A 19,713-nucleotide genomic window follows, 5' to 3' on the forward strand; every position below is an offset into this window, starting at 1 on the left:
AAATTGGTTGCAAAAGTTAGCACTTCCCTTAAATGATCATGGAAAAATCTGCTTACATTTTAGCACCAAGGAACATGGAGCACAGATGGAAACTATTGAACTCTGTGCATTCATGCCAATGGTAGCTCCTTGTTTAAGTTCTTTATGTTCTTTTACATCTCCCATGATGTGCTTTATTTGTTTAAATGAACCTGCAAATTAAACCACCCTAGGTTCTAATTACTGGTTCATTCGATGAGTTTCCAGTGTACACCATGACCCACTTAAGATAAACTGCTCCAGAGTTAAAATTGGGCCTTTGGACATTGAGGCTAACTAGACCATCACTTCTGTAAAGCAACCTCAGAAGTTTCTCCCCTATGTCTATCCTGTCAAACTCTGGTAACAGAATGTCCTCTGTACCCAAGTCACAGAGGCAATATACTCCATTCGATTTCAGAGGCTCTAGGCTCTTATTAATTCCCTATTCCCTCTCAATCCAAACTGGTTCTCTCTCTTGCCCTTTTAGCATATTTCTAGCTGATGCTACTCATCCAAACTCACACTGTCATGCTTCCTCTCCTCTCCTTTTCACATTGAAATATTTTGTCCATTCCATTTATACTCTCCCAAACTAATCAGAACACTGATCTCCCTTACCCACTGCTTGCTTCCAGCTTCCCTCTTTCTCCACATGTAAGCAGAACCACAAACCTCTGGTCCTTCCTTTTCATTCCCCTTTACTCTCTTCCCTCCATTGCAGTCCATTTTTCTTCTACCCTTGGGTTAGATGTAAATTTGATATGAACATAATATCTTCACTCAGTAAAGTACTTCAGAGTCTTCCACTCTACAATGCATTCTGTATCTTTATACTTTTATAAAATGTTAAAATGTACGCATTTTTTTTGGCTGTGCAGGTTCTGGCCTCCTGTTTATAACCTATCCTGAAGCCATTGCTAACATGGATGGCGCTCCCTTCTGGGCAATTCTCTTCTTTCTCATGGTGATAACCCTGGGCTTGGACAGCACGGCAAGTAAAATCTTCAGTAAAGCCAAACGGAAAGGAAACTTCTACAGTCAGAGCATCTTCATTACAAAAAAATAGATTCCAATTTAAGGAACAATATCTCACAGAATGAAAAAAATGCAGATACTGTAAATCTAAAACAAAAACAGATAATGCTGGAGAAATCAGTAGGTCAGACAGCATCTATGCGAAGAGAAACAGTCCCCATTAAAAGCCATTTTTACTCATCTTATCACAGACACACCCTTTCCTCCCTCACCTTCTCCTCTGCTGAAAACCTACTTGCATCTCTCTCTAGAACTGCAGACCCAAAACATGGACTGTTTCTCTTTCCACAGATGCTGCCTGACCTGCAGAGTTTTGCCAGCATTTTTCTATTTTGGTTTAATATTTCTCAGAACTTGTGTAGAAGACAGGTCAGGATACAATCAGGCTCAGCTGTTGTGCTGCACATTATCAAAGTGTCTGTCAACATACAATATAGCATTGAAGACCATCTAAGAGCAGCACTGCAGCCTAGCCAATGTTCAGGGACCATCAAGGAATCAATGTCTATAATAGGAGATTAAGAAGGACATCTGCAAACTCCATGTTCAGTAGTCAATCCAGTCCACCAGCACCCTTTATTAAGTGCATTATTTCTGGGCAAGATCGGCAATGCTAGCTGGTATTGTAAATAATTTGTCCTCACACATGTAATCTACATGGGTTACTCATTGGCCTGAAGGTTCTGTTTCTATGCTGATTGATTTTATGAGTGGTGCTCTCTCCATTTGGAAGACTAGAGTTCTACGTTAGTGTACACAACAAATAAGGAGCATGGACAATGTTTTTGTTTCAGAATAAGTCAGATACATTATGTTTGTGTGGTGCTTCATTTTTTTCCTCTCTCCTAACTAACAATATTCTGCAAATACCTCTTTTGCATATGGTTGCATGGTTTAATGGTTGCAATACTGGACCAACAGGTAAAGGATTCCAGCTGCATCTCATGTCATTTTTTGAGGGTCATATTATGACTCCCACAAGAAATGCTCAAGTGCTCAAAGGAGACCAGTGAATAGTTAGTCTTTCTGAAGAGTCACCCAGTGAGGCAGACATATGATCTAATTAAAAAAGAAGACCCATTGACCTTGTCCGATCCTGACAGGAAATAACTGTGCACTCTCAAATTCACCCAACAGTTCATCTAATCTGAAGACTGCATTACAAGCAGCCATCAGCTATATTAAGGAGCTTATCTCTAATTGGAACCTTGCATTGAATATTTGCGCTAACTATATTTAGTGATTGGCTAACAGCTACATTATGTGGCTTGGAGCACATTGTATACCAAGTAGTTCCCAGTTGACAAACCAATGTGCCCAGATCCAATGTGCAGCAACCTTCACACTTCCTGGTGTTCATTGTTACCCCTCACTTTACATTCTACAAACATATAGGAACTGTTAGGAGTCAGGCAGTAAACAAGGAGAAATTTCAATCTGGTTTATTCAGTCTTTTCCCCATTTTCGTGTTTTTGGTTAAACAATTTTTCTGTAAATGACCTAAATCCTAAAAGTACTTGGAAGTTGTTCTGTTTGTCCTTCTTCCAAATAGAAATAAATATACATTTGAATATACTTAGAAATGAGACACACATGACACATTGTGGTATTCTTGTTAACAGTATGGAGGTCTGGAATCTATCATCACAGCAGTAATAGATGAGTATCCTCATCTGTTTGCTAAAAGGAGGGAGCTGTTTGTTTTGGGACTGATCATTGTGTGCTTCTTGGGCTCTCTCAGCACTCTAACCAATGTAAGTATAATCCCTAAATATACCTTTTTATTGCTTCTTACTTTATTCAACTTTAGGTGCCCGCAATATCAAAAACATCCAATGTTGATCATTGAATTGTAGATGTTAACTCAAAAGTGTGTGATTTGGTGTGTGTGCGTGTAAGTACGTGGTTTTTTTGGAAGGTTTCCAAGACATCAAAATTATTATAATGCCTGATCCTGACCTAGGGATTCTCAGTCATCTTTACAGTCAATTAATTACTTGCTAAATGTACTCAATTTTATATATGCAAGCATGCATCCAACCTGTGGACATAAAGGTTTAACAAGCAGCAATGTGATAAATAGCCAGCTGATCTATTGGAGAGGTGCTGGCTGAAGGATATATGTCAGCCTGCAAATCAAGAGAATTCTGCACTGCTTCGAATAATGCTGTTGGATCATTAAGGGCCATTTGGAAAGGCAGATAGGATCTTGGTTTGATATATTGTCTAAAAAATGCCACTTCCCAAATCGTATCAATCCCTCGGTACTATAAAGAAATGACATTCAAATTATCTGATTCAATCATATGGTTGCACTGAACCAATGACCTTCAGTCTCAAAGATCATGATTCAAGCTGAGACTTGGTAGGTTATAAATGACTATGTGTCCCATAGGAGGAAACAGACACTTTTTCTCACCTCTCCTCAATAACTCCTTCAGTAACCCTCCACAACCTATTTTCTTTCACATACCCATCAAACCAGCCCCCCCTCCAAACTATTTCCCTCACCCACCTACACTGGGGCAATTTACAAGGACTCACCTTTTTCCATTCAGTTCTATTGATATGAACAGAACTGACTGTTGAGAGAGAAGTGCTACCAGCAGTCAATAGTGTCATATGGGTTTATCCTAGCAACCAAGGGTGAATTTTTTCACCAACAAGTGAGTATGCTGGCTGAGCACTCTTGAAGAGACAGAAATTACATGGCTAGTGGAAAGCACAGCAGTGTTCTTGTAGACAATAAAAACACTCAGCTCCTCTGGTCATCTTAAACTATTCCAGGCTATGGTCTCGGGCTGGGACTTGTAGACAACTGGCAGTTGCAGTAAACTGATAGGTTGCCTGAAGCTCACACCAGGGAAAATCTAACCCACAGATATAACACTCTCAAGTCGGGTCTCGTCCTAGTCAGGTGCAAAGGAAAGACCGGCACTCTCATAACTAAGTGTCTTAATCTTTGTTTGTCACTGTGCCATGTTTAGTTTACAAAACCATTCATTCTTTAAGGGTTCTTGCGTGGGATTAGCAATTTGTGCAGAACTAGCCATGACTATACAGTGGCATGCAAAAGTTTGAGCACCCCTGGTCAAAATTTCTGTTACTGTGAATAGTTAAGTGAGTAGGAGATGAACTGATCTCCAAAAGTCATAAAGTTAAAGATGAAACATTCTTTTCAACATTTTAAGCAAGACTAGTGTATTATTTTTGCTTTGTACAATTTTAGAGTGAAAAAAGGAACCGAGTACCATGCAAAAGTTTGGGCACCCCAAGAGATTTGAGCTCTCAGATAACTTTTACCAAGATCTCATACCTTCATTAGCTTGTTAGGGCTATGGTTTGTTCACAGTCATCGTAAGGAAAGGCCAGGTGGTGCAAATTTCAAAGCTTTCTAAATACCCTGGCTCCTCAAACCTTGTCCCAACAATCAGCAGCCATGGGCCCCTCCAAGCAGCTGCCTAGCACTCTGAAAATTAAAATAAATGATGCCCACAAAGCAGGAGAAGGCTATAAGAAGATAGCAAAGCATTTTCAGGTAGCCGTTTCCTCAGTTCGTAATGTAATTAAGAAATGGCAGTTAACAGGAACTGTGGAGGTCAGGTTGAGGTCTGGAAGACCAAGTAAACTTTCCGAGAGAACTGCTCGTAGGATTGCTAGAAAGGCAAATCAAAACCCCCGTTTGACTGCAAAAGACCTTCAGGAAGATTTAGCAGACTCTGGAGTGGTGATGCACTGTTCTACTGTGCAGCCACACCTGCACAAATATGACCTTCATGGAAGAGTCATCAGAAGAAAACCTTTCGTGCATCCTCATCACAAAATTCAGCGTCAAAAGTTTGCAAAGGAACATCTAAACAAGCCTGATGCATTTTGGAAACAAGTCCTGTGGACTGATGAAGTTAAAATAGAACTTTTTGGCCGCAATGAGCAAAAAGGGTGGAGAAGTTTGGAGAAAAAAGGGTGCAGAATTTCATAAAGAGAACACCTCTCCAACTTAATGGGGGTGGATCAATCATACTTTGGGCTTGTGTTGCAGCCAGAGGCACAGGGAACATTTCACTGGTAGAGGGAAGAATGAATTCAATGAAATACCAGCATATTCTGGAAGCAAACATCACACTGTCTGTAAAAAGCTGAAGATGAAAAGTGGATGGCTTCTACAACAGGATAACGATCCTAAACACACCTCAAAATCCACAATGGACTACCTCAAGAGGCACAAGCTGAAGGTTTTGCCATGGCCCTCACAGTCCCGCGACCTAAACATCAATGAAAATCTGTGGATAGACCTCAAAAGAGCAGTGCATGCAAGATGGCTCAAGAATCTCACAGAACTAGAGCCTTTTGCAAGGAAGAATGGGCGAAAATCCCCCAAACAAGAATTGAAAGACTCTTAGCTGGCGGCAGAAAGCATTTACAAGCTGTGATACTTTGCCAAAGGGGCTGTTACTGAGTACTGACCATGTAGGGTGCCCAAACTTTTGCTTCAGGCCCTTATCCTTTTTTGTTATTTTGAAACTGTAAAAGATGGAAATAAAAAAGTAACCTTGCTTAAAATATTAAAGAAATGTGTCATCTTTAACTTTATGCCTTTTGGAAATCAGGTCATCTTTTACTCGCTTAGCTATTCACAGTAACAGAAATTTTGACCAGGGGTGCCCAAACTTTTGCATGCCACTGTATTTGTGCCAAACTAATTGCTGGGTTGAAATGTATTGGAACATACATAGCAGCAGCAGCCTAGAGCTAATAGAATCTGCTGCATTCAAGGTTTCATCTCAGAGATGAAATAACAGTGCGTTAACAATCTTAGTCTCTCAATCCCTTATCGCAATTTTTATTTAAAACCCTGGCTGATATGAAATGTTATTCAATTTTTCAGGGAGGAGCATATGTGGTCAAGTTGATGGAAGACTTTGGATCTGGTTCCTGTCTTATTGCTGTGGTATTATTAGAATCTATAGCAGTGTCCTGGTTTTATGGTAAGGGATCCACATTCATATCAATTTCTTTGTTAGGTTAAATAAAAGTTTAGAAAGTGAAGCAAAAAATGTTGCAAGAAGTTGGTACTTGGACTTTACTCAAATATGGTGTTTTGACCTTGCAACTCATGTGGGAGGTAGACAGCAGGCCTCCAAGCTATCAGAAATATTGTGGTGTTGGCAGAAGGAACACTGGTCTATATTAAAATATAATGCTACTGTTTTTGGTGGTAGCCACTTGTTAGGCCAAATGAACATCCTTTTGACCAGAACTGACTAGCTGGTTCTCAGGCACATATTAAGCGCTTAAATCGCAATGCACTGATGGAAGTAGCCTGTCCTAACACTAAACATATCACTATGTGTCTGTTTTACACCATCGCACATTAATTTATACCCACTTGACTTATGGTATGTAAGAACAGAATCATTCAAGTCATTCAATGACAGGAAGAGAGAGAGAGAGAGAGAGAGAGAGAGAGAGAGCAAGCCCCTTCACAAGATCGCAAGAGGCAAACTAGCCATGCAAGAGGAAGACCAGAAAATATAAGCTTAAATAGAGGTTCATCTGTTATCACGAACCACTAAATGAAATTTAATTATACAATAATCTAACATTTGTTTTCAATGTAATCTCAATGTATAACTAAATTATTACAAATAATTTAAGTGCAGCTCCACTGTTTCAGGTTTGATCACCACTCTGTGCTGTGTTGGATGGCCTTAGTTTGCATAACAAAAGGACATTTCAATTGACCTCACTGAAGACTGGCCATACATATAAAGCACCAAAGAATGTTGGTGGCTTGATTCCACCTAGTATTGAGCTATGGGAAATATAAAGGAGAAAATATAATTTAAAAAAATGGTTTTAGATGAATATTAATATGGGCAGAAATCCAGTGCAATGATATGAATGTGGCTATTATGTGTAAAAGGTTCTTATAGAGTGAGATTAATCTGGTTTTCCCATACATCCGATGCCATGTAACATTGCAAGATAAAGACCCAATTCCATCCCTACCCTGCATCTTATATACAAAGCATAAGTATATTTACAGTTCATTACTTCTATTTCAAAATGCACGCCAAGAAATTTCACCATTACCCAAACGCACTAAGAATATTTTATTGTCTCTTGCTCTTACAATTCCCACCCTTTCTCTTTGCCTTATTTTCAGGAGTCCAGCAATTCTGCAATGATATCCGGACAATGTTGGGCTTTTCACCGGGACTGTTTTGGAGAGTTTGTTGGGTGGGCATTAGCCCTGCCTTTCTTGCTGTAAGTAACAATGATATTGCCCAACTGGTTTGTATATCATAACAAAGTGCCCCTTCGTTTCCTTCTAAGGACAAATCCCCCTACTATATTGCTGACTGTGTCCATCACCTCGGGTCAGGCACATCCCTCTTAATAGTTTCACAAAGTAGTACATTAGACATAGTCAAAGTTACAGTGTGACTGAGAGCTTTTCAAAAATATGTTCTATATTGTCGCTGAATATGCTTGAGGCTGAGATAGATATTTGGAATATAGGGGAATCAAATGTTATGGGGATCAGGCAGGAAAGTGAAGGTGATTGGATCAAACAAGATCGTATGCAGTGGTGCAGGAGGTTTGAGGGATGGTACAACCAACTCCTGCTCCTATTTCTTATGTTTTTATAAGGGGGTTTTAGAGTTTGGGATAGGTCAGGTAACACTTGTCTAATTTCACTCTGGGCAGAGGCTTCATCTCCTCTAGCCCTGCACAAAATGCATCTGCATCTTACATCTACTCTTGGAAGCCATCCAAGCTGTAGCAAGGTCAATGATTCATCAGTTTGCTGTTCAAAATGTGACTTGTGTGAAATAGATCTGTTTTTAAAGTAAGTTTTCTGTCTTTGAATGCATCAGCTCATCCTCCTTGAGTAACATAGAAATTACTGGTTCCCCATGGAACAAATTACAAGACTCATTGTAAGTAGGACAGAAACTCATCCACCTTACATAAAAAAATGCTTCTCCAGGACTTTCTGTGGCACAACAGTCTCTATTTATTCATACGGAAATATTGACAGTGCAACTTAGCCCATAATTTCTATTACTGTATAGGCATTTTCCTCATCTGTATAACTTGTTTCCATTTGCAGCCCAAGTGTGTATATTCTGCTACATTTGGGCTAACATTATCCACACATTATAGCTAAGTCTGGTCACCGTAAACTGCTTACCAATGGATGCGATCTACACCCTCTAACCCACCAGATATCAGAATTATCAGAATAAGATTGCTTTGTACAGCTAGATTTATTTACAGATCAAATAATGTGCATAAACAAAGAGCCATAGTTAAAATACAAAATAAATCAGTATCATATAGGAAAGTCATGGGAATGGTGGAACATTAATCATGTATTAGACTAGTTGTCCAGAGGTATGGATTAATAATCCAAAGGAAATGAGTTAGGTAGTCATAGATTGATTGAAAGGATGCTTCCCTTGGCCTCAATGCTCATAGGCTTCAGAGTGGAAAACAAAACAGCCAGGATTTCCACTTCATGGCAGCTTATACAGGATTCAGTTTACAAAAATCTGAAGATAAAAGTCTGAAGGTAAAAGTATTGTATCAGTAAAAGTCATTGTGATGCAGTGAAAATCAAAAAAGCTGCAGATGCTGGAAATCTAAAGTATAAACAGAAAGTGCTGGAAATACTCAGTAGGTCAGGCCACATCTGTGGAAACGAAACAGAGCTAACATTTCAAGTTGATGACCCTTTGTCAAAACTGAGAAGGAGACAAAGCGGTATAGGTGGTATGGACTTGTTGGGCCGAAGGGCCTGTATCCGTGCTGTATTGGTCTGTCATTTGAAAACACAAAAGAAGCTTGTTAAACTGAGGGAAGGTAGGGGAGGGAGGGGGGAGGGTGTCACTGATAGTGTAAAACCAGGGTGACCATGGGAATAAACTGTAAACAAGGTTATCTGGTCAATGAGTGAATGGCAGCGGTTAGAGAGTGACAACATAGACAAAAGAACGTGGATCAGCAGGACGTGCCAAACAGGTCAGGCTGGGCAAGTCCTCCACTCCCAGAGGGGAAAAAAAGAAAAGAGATAAAAAAGTGGAAAAAAGAAACACACCATCAGAATCAATATCACAGATGGAATTGAATTGATGCACAGGCATGTGAGAAGTCCAATTTTGTACACGCCTTTGATCCTGCTAACTGTGTATTCGAGTCTAGCAAAGTGGTTGAGGAATATTGTTCATCATCCACGGTTTGGTTGAGTCAACTTTGTAGTCTCCACACAGATATACCGTTTTGTATGGTTAGACACTACCACTATTGACATGAATCTTTCAACTCTTGTTGGTTTGCATAAGAACACTGTGATGTTCTAGCCTACCCAGTTCCTTTTCAATTGGACCTTTAACACATTAATGACAGGTTTGGAGTAAAAAGCAAACTGCTGGAGGAATTCAGCAGGTCAGGCAGCATCCGTGGAGGCAAAGGGGTGGACAGTCGATGTTTCAGGTCGAGAGAGGTCCTGATGCAGGGTCTTGACCCAAAACATCGGCTATCCTTTTGCCTCCACAGATGCTGCGTAACCCACTAAATTGCTCCAACAGTTTGCTCCATATTCCAGCATCTACAGTCTCTTGTGTCTCCAAGGACTGACTTGGGTTTGAAATCAATTGGCTTTGCATCCAGTCCAATGCAAATGTGCACACTGTACTCTATTATGTCGGTGGAGCTGTCTCCCAACAAACTACTCTTCCAACAAAGTGCAACTTTGAACTTTCAACGCTGAGAACAGTCTTCCAATCTAATTTGGGTTGCCTCAGTCATTCCTTCCTCACTAAAGTTGAACTGTTTACTTAGTTCATTGATAGCTCCATTTATTATGCCCTCCATTTACCCTAATGTTTGCAAAACCTTGCCAGAATTTGGTTTTCAGGGTGAAGGTGTTTTTCGTCCATGATATTTGGCTGAATGTCATGACTCATTCATTATCAAATAGTCTGCACCACCATCAATTTGCATGTGAATGTCCTGGTTGTTAATTAACAACTTTAAATGTCTCTTTGCTGCCATTACTGTTGGTGGCATAAATTTCCCATTTCCTCATTGTCTGAATGGACTTCAAAACTTCCTTTCTATTGTTCCAAATTGCTACTGAAACTGCTTTAGTTGCTTGTCTTATCCTTGGATTTGCAGGCTGTTGAAATGTAACCTTTTCTTTAGCAATAGAAACCCTGGGTTGTTCCAAACTGAAACCTGTGGTGAATGGTGGCTATTACAACAATAGCAACTGACTGAAATATACTCACCACTATGCTTCAGTCACGGTTTTGTAACCTTGGACTTCACTGTGGCTCTAACTTTCAACCACAACTATACCAGTTGTTTGTGGTGGATGAAATTTTCTGGGATTCTCAGATGCTATTCCCAATGATACAGCAATTTTACAAACCAGTTTAAATGTCACCTTCTGAAGGTCTAACAGCTTTAACTAATTTTCTTGATCTACCAGTCCACACACAAACCATTTACATGAGGCACAATCTCAAAAGGCACCAAAATTGTGAAGCAAGGTTAAGTTCATTAATTAAACAATGCATTCATTAATTGTCTCAGCCTGCTTTTTGTTCTTGAGCCAACTTTATAGCTTTCAACTATTTCTAACAATTTAAGATTAATGTAATCTTATCGTTTCTGCACAACATCATTAAATAAGACATTTTAAGCTTGATAAGATTTGACAGTGTGCCATATGTTTCTGACACTATCTCCATCAGGAGTAGTGCTCACATATCATAACATTTTGACCTTTCACACGATCATCTTCTCCTTCAGCCTCCAAAATGTTATGAAGAACTTATCTATTCGTTTGTTATTCTAGTTCCATCATGCATTCTGAAGTTCCCAATTTAAACTGTTGGGGCAACATGTTGTCCCATTCATATTCAAAAGTGAAAGAGCTAAACTTGGTACATGCAATGGATTACTGATTCTTGCCTGTTTCTTGCCACTTTGCCTTGACATGTTCTGCATTTTCTTTGGAATCTGCAAAAGCATAGAAAAAGGAGATTTCATGTGAATGAATACAGGAAAATATTGTAAAAATAAGTTTTGGTACAAAATCTTATCTAAAATTTACCAACTAAGTCAGCAATGTCCTTCAACAATCCACCTGTAGTTGCATCCTAGTTACCAATTTTTAATATCATTTCAAATGTCTAAAGGCACAGTATTTATCAGTCAAAAGAGGAAGTAGCTTATTTGCAAAACCTAATGTAAATGTTGAGTCTGCTACAGGCTGCTGGTTCCAGTCAGTGCCATTGTTAATTGTTACAAAGCTGGAACACTACATGATGCTGCTGTTCAATAGCATCATAGTATGTCCGTGTATATGGATACATAGCCATCGGTACAGTTTATTTCTATAAAGGACGAAAACCCATTCCTTCTGCCTTTCCTAAGGATCTGTTTAACACAAAGCCAGAAACCTGTCATATGGCCAGGGTAAGGTTACTGGGTTTGGAGCCACATGCAAGACCGCGCAGGGAATGAATGCACATTTTTGGGAATCAATTTTCTATTTCCTTTCATGGTTTAATTTATTTTCAACAATGCTAGTTTAAATAAATATTTAAATAATTGGTGTGCTTCTTATTAAACTGGCTTTCTGAGTCAATTGTACTTTTGTCTACAGTCAAAGTCTCAAAAATTGATGGGTGATGATCAAGTAAATGGTCAGCGCTGGTCTTCACTCTGCACACAGTTGAGGGGGAAAATAAGACATCAGATCAAGACAGATTGTTTAAAAATCATTCTTGGTAGCTAGGCAGTGCCAACAAGCTCAGGATGCATTACTCATCCTTGGGTTTCCTTGAGAAGGTGGTGGTCAGCTTTATTCACAAATCACTGCAGTCCATGTGTTGATATTACTTCAACAGTGATGTTAGGGAATTTCAGGATAGGGAAAAGATTAAGCACCATCCATTCACTACTTCAGCAGTAACTGTTCATTTCTTTTAAACTCTTTTGAGCAAGAAGTAAAACCTTACCTCCACCTCAGTGTATACAGTAGTTTTTTAAATGATTACAGAGTTTAGTGTCCGCTGTCCAACTCCGATACATCCTCAACGAGTCACTCCTCTGGATGGTCAATTTGAAAGAGCAATTGTTGCCACATTAGGAATGGTAAATGATATTCTTTGTCTGAGAGAGTATTTGCTTAAAAAGATATACAATAAGAATAAAACGAGAAAACCCTAAGCATCTGGCTATCTACATGAATTTATTTATTTGATTTGAATCTACAATGTCCATTTTCTGTCTGATTTCAGTTCATTACAGTGAGCTCAATTGTGTACCAGCCCCCTCTCAGTCTATTTGGCTATGATTATCCGAACTGGAGTATAACAGCAGGATATCTGATTGGAGTTTCATCCTTTATATGGATCCCAATATACATGGTGTATAAACTGGTATGGACACCGGGATCTCTTAAACAGGTAAGAATGTCAAACATGAAGTTCTAACTCCCTTGCTGCCCTCTCTTTAGTTCCTCAAGTTTTTTTTTCTTCTTCCTCTCAAAGTGAACAAAATGCACATTCTCCATCCTCTTCATGCTCAGATTGTTGAAATTGAGGCTTGTTACATTGTCTTCCACTTTCCCTTTTCCCTCAGGGTTTCAACATCATTGAACTTTCTTCAATCTGCCATTTTTCCTGTATCCAACATTCTTTTAAACTTAACCTTAGAGTCAATCACTCACTACCTCACAAATGACTCACATTGCTTCTGTGCTCTTTATTAGTGCTGACAGTCAGCGAGGATTTTCAGTAAAATATATTCTCTGCTTTTCTGCAGTAGAAATAGTATGTATGCAGAATATGTTTAATATCATACACATAATATCTAGAATGCAAGATGCAGGTTATAGAGGTTGATCAGAATTTCCACAATTTCTCCCTTTTGAGTAACTTGAAATGTCACTGTATATGAAACACATTTTACTCGTCGAAATCAGATATTTATTTGATTTGAGCTCTGGTGCTCTTCGTAAATAAGCAAAATTTAAAGTTCTTACTCTTAATTTTAAATATCTCTGAGGCCTACTCACGCCTGATCTCCAATCATGGAGCTCCTGCCCCCAAATGTTCAATTCCTTTGATTGATTTGTTTTGCATCCTCCTACTTCAGCCTGATAAAGGTCCCATTTTTCAGAGTTCCTGTTTTGATTTCATTCTCCTCATCCGTTGAAAGCTTCTTTAAAACTTACTTTTTTTCCTCCTCCAAATTGCGCCTTCTTTCACTTTATCTATCTCTCCTCGTTTTATGTTAAAGGCACTATGTAACTGCAAAACTTTATGCATTTAATCATTGGTGTTCCTTAACAAATTGTTTCTTTATGAAAGAACGATAATATTGAATGTGCCTAAGCATAAGAAGTTGAGCTTTTGAGCAAGTTAATTTGGCAGAGTCAAGATAGAAACATCGTGGTGGTACATGTTTCATTCCTTCATCCTGCACTCATGAGCAGAACAGATACGAAGCCAGGGAGGAAAGAAAACTAGAAAACAAAGGTAGTCCTGGAGCTATTTTTAGGAATTACAGGAAGCCAGGCTGAGTGTTTCAATGACAAGACCTGGAAGCGAATCACGTATACATATCACAGCTGAAAAATGATAGGCAGGCATAAAGCACTGCTGGGAGAGAGAAACTGGCATTAAAAACAGAAGTGATTATTCAAAACTTAAGATCCAACTGTGCAAGATGAGTTCATACAAGGATTAACTGAGGGTGTACAACCAGTAATTTTCGAAAAAAACTAATATCTTCATAGAAAAATATTTAGAATTTTTGGATCAGATGTTAAACTGGTCATCTGCTCTCAGCTGGAAGTAAAGGATCCCATTATAAAGCAGAGCAAGATGGTTATCCATGCTGTTACAGAGTCATAGAGTACTACAGCACAGAAACAGGCCATTCAGCCCATCTAGTCCATGCCAATCTGATCTTCTGCCTAGTCCCATCTACCTGCACCCAGACCATATCCCTCCAAACCCCTCCCATCCATGTACCTATCCAAACCACTCTTAAATGTTACAATTGAACCCGCATCTACCACTTCTGCTGGCAGCTTGTTCCACACTCACACCACTCTCTGAGTGAAGAAGTTCCCCCTCAGATTCCCCTTTTATATTTCACCTTTCATCCTAAACCTATGTCCTCTCGGTCTAGTCTCACCCAACCTTAGGGGAAAAAGCCTGTATGTATTCACCCTATCTATACCCCTCATAATTTTGTTTAATTCTAAGATCTCCCCTCATTCTCCTGCACTCCAGGGAATAAAGTCCTAACCTATTCAACCTTTCCCTATAACTCAGGTCCTCAAGTCCCAGCAACATCCTTGTAAATTTTCTCTGCACTCTTTCAAGCTTATTGATATATTTCCTGTAGGTAGGTGACCAGAACTGCACACGATACTCCAAATTCAGCCTCACCAACATGTACAACTTCAACATAACATCCCAACTCCTGTACTCAGCGCCCTGATTTATGAAGGCCAAAGTGTCAAAAGCTCCCTTTATGACCCTATCTACCTATGATGCTTTCAAGGAACTATGGATCTGTATTCCAAGATCCCTTTGTTCTACCACACACCTCAGAGCCCTACCATTCATTGTGTAAGTCTTACCCTGGTTTGTCCTCCCAAAGCGCAACACTTCACACTTGCCTGCATTAAATTCCATCTGCCATTTTTTAGCCTATTTTCCCAGCTGGTCGAGGTCACACTGCAGGCTTTGATAGCCTTCCTTGCTGTCCACTATGCCCCCAATCTTAGTGTCATCTGCAAATTTGCTGATCCAGTTTACCACATTATTATCTAAATCATTAAAATAGACGATAACAATGGACCCAGCACTGATCCCTGTGGTACACCACGAGTCACAGGCCTCCAATCAGAGAGACAACCATCTACTACCACTCTCTGGCTTCTCCCACTAAGCCAATGTTGAATCAAATTGGCTACTTCATCCTGAATGCCAATGACTTAACCTTCTGGAGCAGCCTCCCATGTGGGACTTTGTCAAAGGCCTCGCTAAAGTCCATGTAGACAACATCCACCACCTTTCCCTCATCGACCTTCTTGGTAACCTTCTCGAAGAACTCTATAAGATTGGTTAGGCATGACCTACCATGCACAAAGCCGTGTTGACTATCCCTAATCATGCCCTGTCTATCCAAATACTTATATATCCTGTCCCTTGGAATACTTTCCAATAACTTACCCACGACTGACATCAGGCTCACCGGCCTATAATTTCCCGCTTAGAGTCTTTCTGGGTAATGTTTAACCCTCCCTAACCATTACTAATTATTTTTAATATATAAACTATTACTAATTATTTGGTTATTATCACATTGCTGTTTGAGGAAGCTTACTGTGCAAAACTGATTGCCACATTTCCTACATCACATGAAAGGAACATTAAAGGCACTATATAGATGCAAATCAAATCTATCTTTTCTTTACATGGTGTGAAGGTATAATTCATGTTGACATTTTGAAATTAGTTTTATTGTTCCTGCAATAAGGGATGTCAGGAATAGAATAATACTTTTCAACTCATTGTCAACAGCATTTAATCACAGGTGTATCTCCAATGTTCTCTTTCATTAAAAACGTTTGAAGGGATACAATAAGGTAATTGTTTGGGCAAGGTTCCTCTGCTCTGTGCACATTTTGTGTCTTAACCTAAAAAGCTGAGACCTGAACCTCCAAAGGCATGATAAGATGTTTCAGTTTCTCCTACTAGAATTGTAGAATCATTGTCATTTGACCCATCTAGTCATCCCTGGCTTCTTATAGAGCAATCCAAGCAGAGGGACATTGCCCTTGCAATTATCTGAATGTATGCATCAAAATGTTTTTAACGACAGAGAGCTTTATTTTGTCATAGACCTGGGATTACTTAATGTTGACAACAGGTTGAAAAGTATTATGTTCTTCAGCACTAATATCCCTCATTACAGGAACTACTAAACTAATTTCAAAGTGTCAACATGATTTATGTCATCACATTAAGTAGAGAAAAGAGAGATTTGTATTTAAATAGTGCCTTTCAAGTTGTTTTTATGTGATGTAGGAAATGTGGCAACTGGATTTTTTGCATAGAAAGCTTTCTCAAACAGCAATTTGATATTAACCAAATAATTTGCAATATTTAATAAATTATTAGCAGCATTTAATAACATTAACCTAAAGATGCAATCTGAAACACCAAGTTTCTCCAGTAGAATTAAAGAATTATTATTGTGGCCTTTTGACCCACCTGGTCAATGCTGGGTCCTTGCATTCAGTCTCAGTCAAACAACAAATTATTTTCCCTTAAATGCCTATTGTAACTTCCCTTTTGAAAGGCCTGATTGACTATCAATCACTGCTCTCACAGGCTGCAAGTTCCAAATCACCACCACTCTCTGTGTAAGTTTGTTCTCATGTCTCCATTGTCTTTTGTTCATCACTTTGGATCTGACTCCCTCAGCCCTGAAATCATTCACTAATGCAAACTACTCTCCATCCATCTGAACCCATGGTGATCTTTTATACATCCATCAAATCTTCTCTCAACTTTCTTTGCTCCAAGGAGGAAAATTCCAGCTTCTCCATTTTAACTTTGTAACTGAATTCCCTCACACTGGAACTATTTAAAACTAATCATAATATGGTCTGTGTGAGGTGGGAAGTTTTCTTCCTAAATTATGGATTCTTTCGCACACAGTCTTTGCCTATTGGAATTGTACTGAGGCAACCCAAGTGATTCCATACAAAACCTTAAGACATAGAAGATTTTCAAGGCAAGAACCTGGTTTTCCCAGTCCGCAGAGAACTACTTTACGTTTATCCATATGTTTCCAAAATCCCATTGAAACTCGACTCCTATTACCAACATCAGCAACTTGCATTGTTCTATACAAGGTCCTTATCTTAATCTAAAGAAGCAAACCTTCTAGATTCCTTGCCACTTTTATCACATGTTAATTATTATTTTCTCTACACAGCGTTTGGCAGTCTGTATCCACCCAGAGAAGACAATCAGAGACCAGAAGCCTGACTCCCTCTGCATGAATAACATCCCATAATTCCTTATACACATTATATATCAAAACTTAACTTCGGGATTTGTATGGAATTTTTTAAAAAGTCCATTACAGAACTCGAGGGATGTGGAAAAGGAGCCTTTGTTGCTACACCTAACACCATCTCCAGCAAGAACAAAAATATGAACTGGATTAAGGAATTCTGGAGAAGGCTCAGAAAAGAATTTAAGATATTTATAAATGCATTATTAGTAATTTACATAGACAGCAGGTCCTTTCACTTTGTCCCTTAGTAATTCCTGTGGTGCAAAAAAGAATATTTTGCTATCTCAACTGAAATTATCCCTGAGGAATTCTGATTTGTAACCCAAGTGTTCAAAATTTAAGTTAGTTATTGCTGCCTGAACTTTTACCTCAAAGTATCCTTCCTATACAGAATTTAAAGACCATGCCATTACTGTAGAAGGGCTTTTAGTGACCAAACCTTCCTCCATGCCTTCCAAAATAAATAACACTGAAAGTTCTTTTCCTTCTAAATGCTTTGTTTAAAATGAGTCCCTCAACTGGTCGTGAATTTGCAGGGAAGGCAGATGACTGATCAGGTCTGCTAGTTTAGCAGACAGCTGGATTGTTTTCCCCTTTGTTTCATTTTTGAATATCAATGTGAAGCTCACAGATGTTTTGTAACTTGAACTCCACACAAGTCTTTCGGTTGATAATACTTAGGTTTGACATCAATGTGTTGGGGGCCATTAATTTGAAAGAGATGGTCAGTGGCAGAGCTGGTGATATCAACTGCAGACAACCTCTGGCATATCCAAACTGTCAGAAGCATGTCGTGAAGTAATTTGAAATGTGTTTTTATAGCTTTCCCCAAAGATATCTTTATTAGTCACATGTACATCAAAACACACAGTGAAATGCATCTTTTGCATAGAGTGTTCTGGGGGCAGCCTCAAGTGTTGCCACGTTTCCGGCACCAACATAGCATGCCCACAACTTCCTAACCTGTACGTGTTTTGGAATTTGGGAGGAAACCATCTGAACTAGGAAGATCCCAAGTTCAATTCCTGAACCGTGCTGGGTTAGCTGATCTCAGCTAGGGTGATGATAGAAGCACAAGAATCAATCTCAGTTTTTCACAAGACATTGAATGAAGTCCTCCCCTTTCTCCTAGGTTATTCATTTGCCCCACAGCAAAGGACACATCAGATCATTGAATGAAGATAGAATTAGACTTCCATCAGAGCTCACATGTGAGAGTGGAAGTGTTAAACAGCAACAGACATAAATGTACCCATGCAAGTAAACTCCACCATAAGCTTCCAGAGAAAGTGTGTAAAATACCGTGAATAAAACAGGGAAGGTGTGGTCTGTTTCTCGATTGAGCTATGTTCCCCCAATGATCTTTCACTCTTACTTTTTCTGTCTCCCTATTCTAACTTCTCCCTCTACCTTAAACCCTTATTCCTTTTAATGTCCTTTTATATTTTCCCTCTGCCTTTTTTTCACTCCCACCTATTCCCAATAACACACACATCGAGAACTTGAGTGAGAAGTTTGAAATGCAAGCTGCAGTCAGAACCTCAGCAACCTGTCAGATCCCAAAATTCAAACTTTGTACCCACAGCTGAGATTAGTCCACTCGAATTGAGGGGTTCAAAGTACAGCACTGTCACCTGGTGTTTGGACAGTGATATTACATTAGACAACTGTAAGTATTGTTTCCTGCGTGTCTCTCCCAAATAAAATATTTAGAAGGCTGTTCCTGCCTTGATTCACATGTAAAACACAGCTACTTAGGTGAGATACTACATCAGTGAACCCAGCATAAGTTCTAAAAGAAGGGAGAAAATGAATAACAAAAGTTCAAACATTTACTCTACAAATGACCAATTTTAACAGCTGTAGTGAATACATCCAGATGATACAGTGGAATAAGGAAACAAATTAAATCTGGCTTGTTGACTTGAATGAGCTCAATGTATCTTATTCTACAACTTTAAAGTCTTTAAACAAGTACAAAGCTCAAAACATCATATTTGTGCATGTTTATACAGGTTAACACAAGTAAAATGCTGGTATATTTTTTTGCAAATGTGTTCTTAAAGAAAAGTTGAAGGTTCCGATTATTTTTTAACTAAGATTTTGTAAAATAACAGATATAATGTTTGTAACATTGAAGAGTGTATTTAGTTAAACCCAATCATTCCCTTTGTTGTCAACATTCTGAACTAATGAATAAAATGTAGAGTGACAATTGGTTATATCATATAGTTGTAAGATATTGGTGCATGTCTTAATAGCTTTGTGTTTCATATGAAAAGAGTAATTTGAATACACCTGCCCTTGAGTGTGGTTTTTGATAAATAAGTTTTACAATGGTCTCTAAACGACAGAAGTCGAGGGGGGTTCAGATTACCTTGTGAACAGGTGATGGCCACGGTTCTTTTTATTCTTCGCCATAACATTAAAAAGATCGCAGTGAGGCATTTCATCAAAACAAGGAAAATTATATAGTTTTACATAGGATCCTGCCATAATCAAAGGCCAGGATAGTTGTGTCTGGTATAG

At 38.9% G+C, this 19,713-nt stretch overlaps 1 protein-coding gene across 1 annotated transcript in view; it reads left to right on the forward strand.

The window, feature by feature from the left end:
* Positions 1 to 17,181, forward strand: part of slc6a4b (solute carrier family 6 member 4b) — a 54,187-nt gene extending 37,006 nt beyond the window's left edge. The window contains exons 10-15 of the mRNA XM_052031805.1: positions 900 to 1,012; positions 2,679 to 2,810; positions 5,942 to 6,041; positions 7,223 to 7,323; positions 12,375 to 12,542; positions 17,101 to 17,181. Of these exons, the coding sequence (XP_051887765.1) occupies positions 900 to 1,012; positions 2,679 to 2,810; positions 5,942 to 6,041; positions 7,223 to 7,323; positions 12,375 to 12,542; positions 17,101 to 17,181 (695 nt within the window). The remainder of the gene's footprint in view (positions 1 to 899; positions 1,013 to 2,678; positions 2,811 to 5,941; positions 6,042 to 7,222; positions 7,324 to 12,374; positions 12,543 to 17,100) is intronic.
* Positions 17,182 to 19,713: the final 2,532 nt, after the last annotated feature.

The sequence above is a fragment of the Pristis pectinata genome, chromosome 17, assembly GCF_009764475.1.
Source record: "Pristis pectinata isolate sPriPec2 chromosome 17, sPriPec2.1.pri, whole genome shotgun sequence".
In the NCBI taxonomy this organism is placed as follows: Eukaryota; Metazoa; Chordata; class Chondrichthyes; order Rhinopristiformes; family Pristidae; genus Pristis; species Pristis pectinata.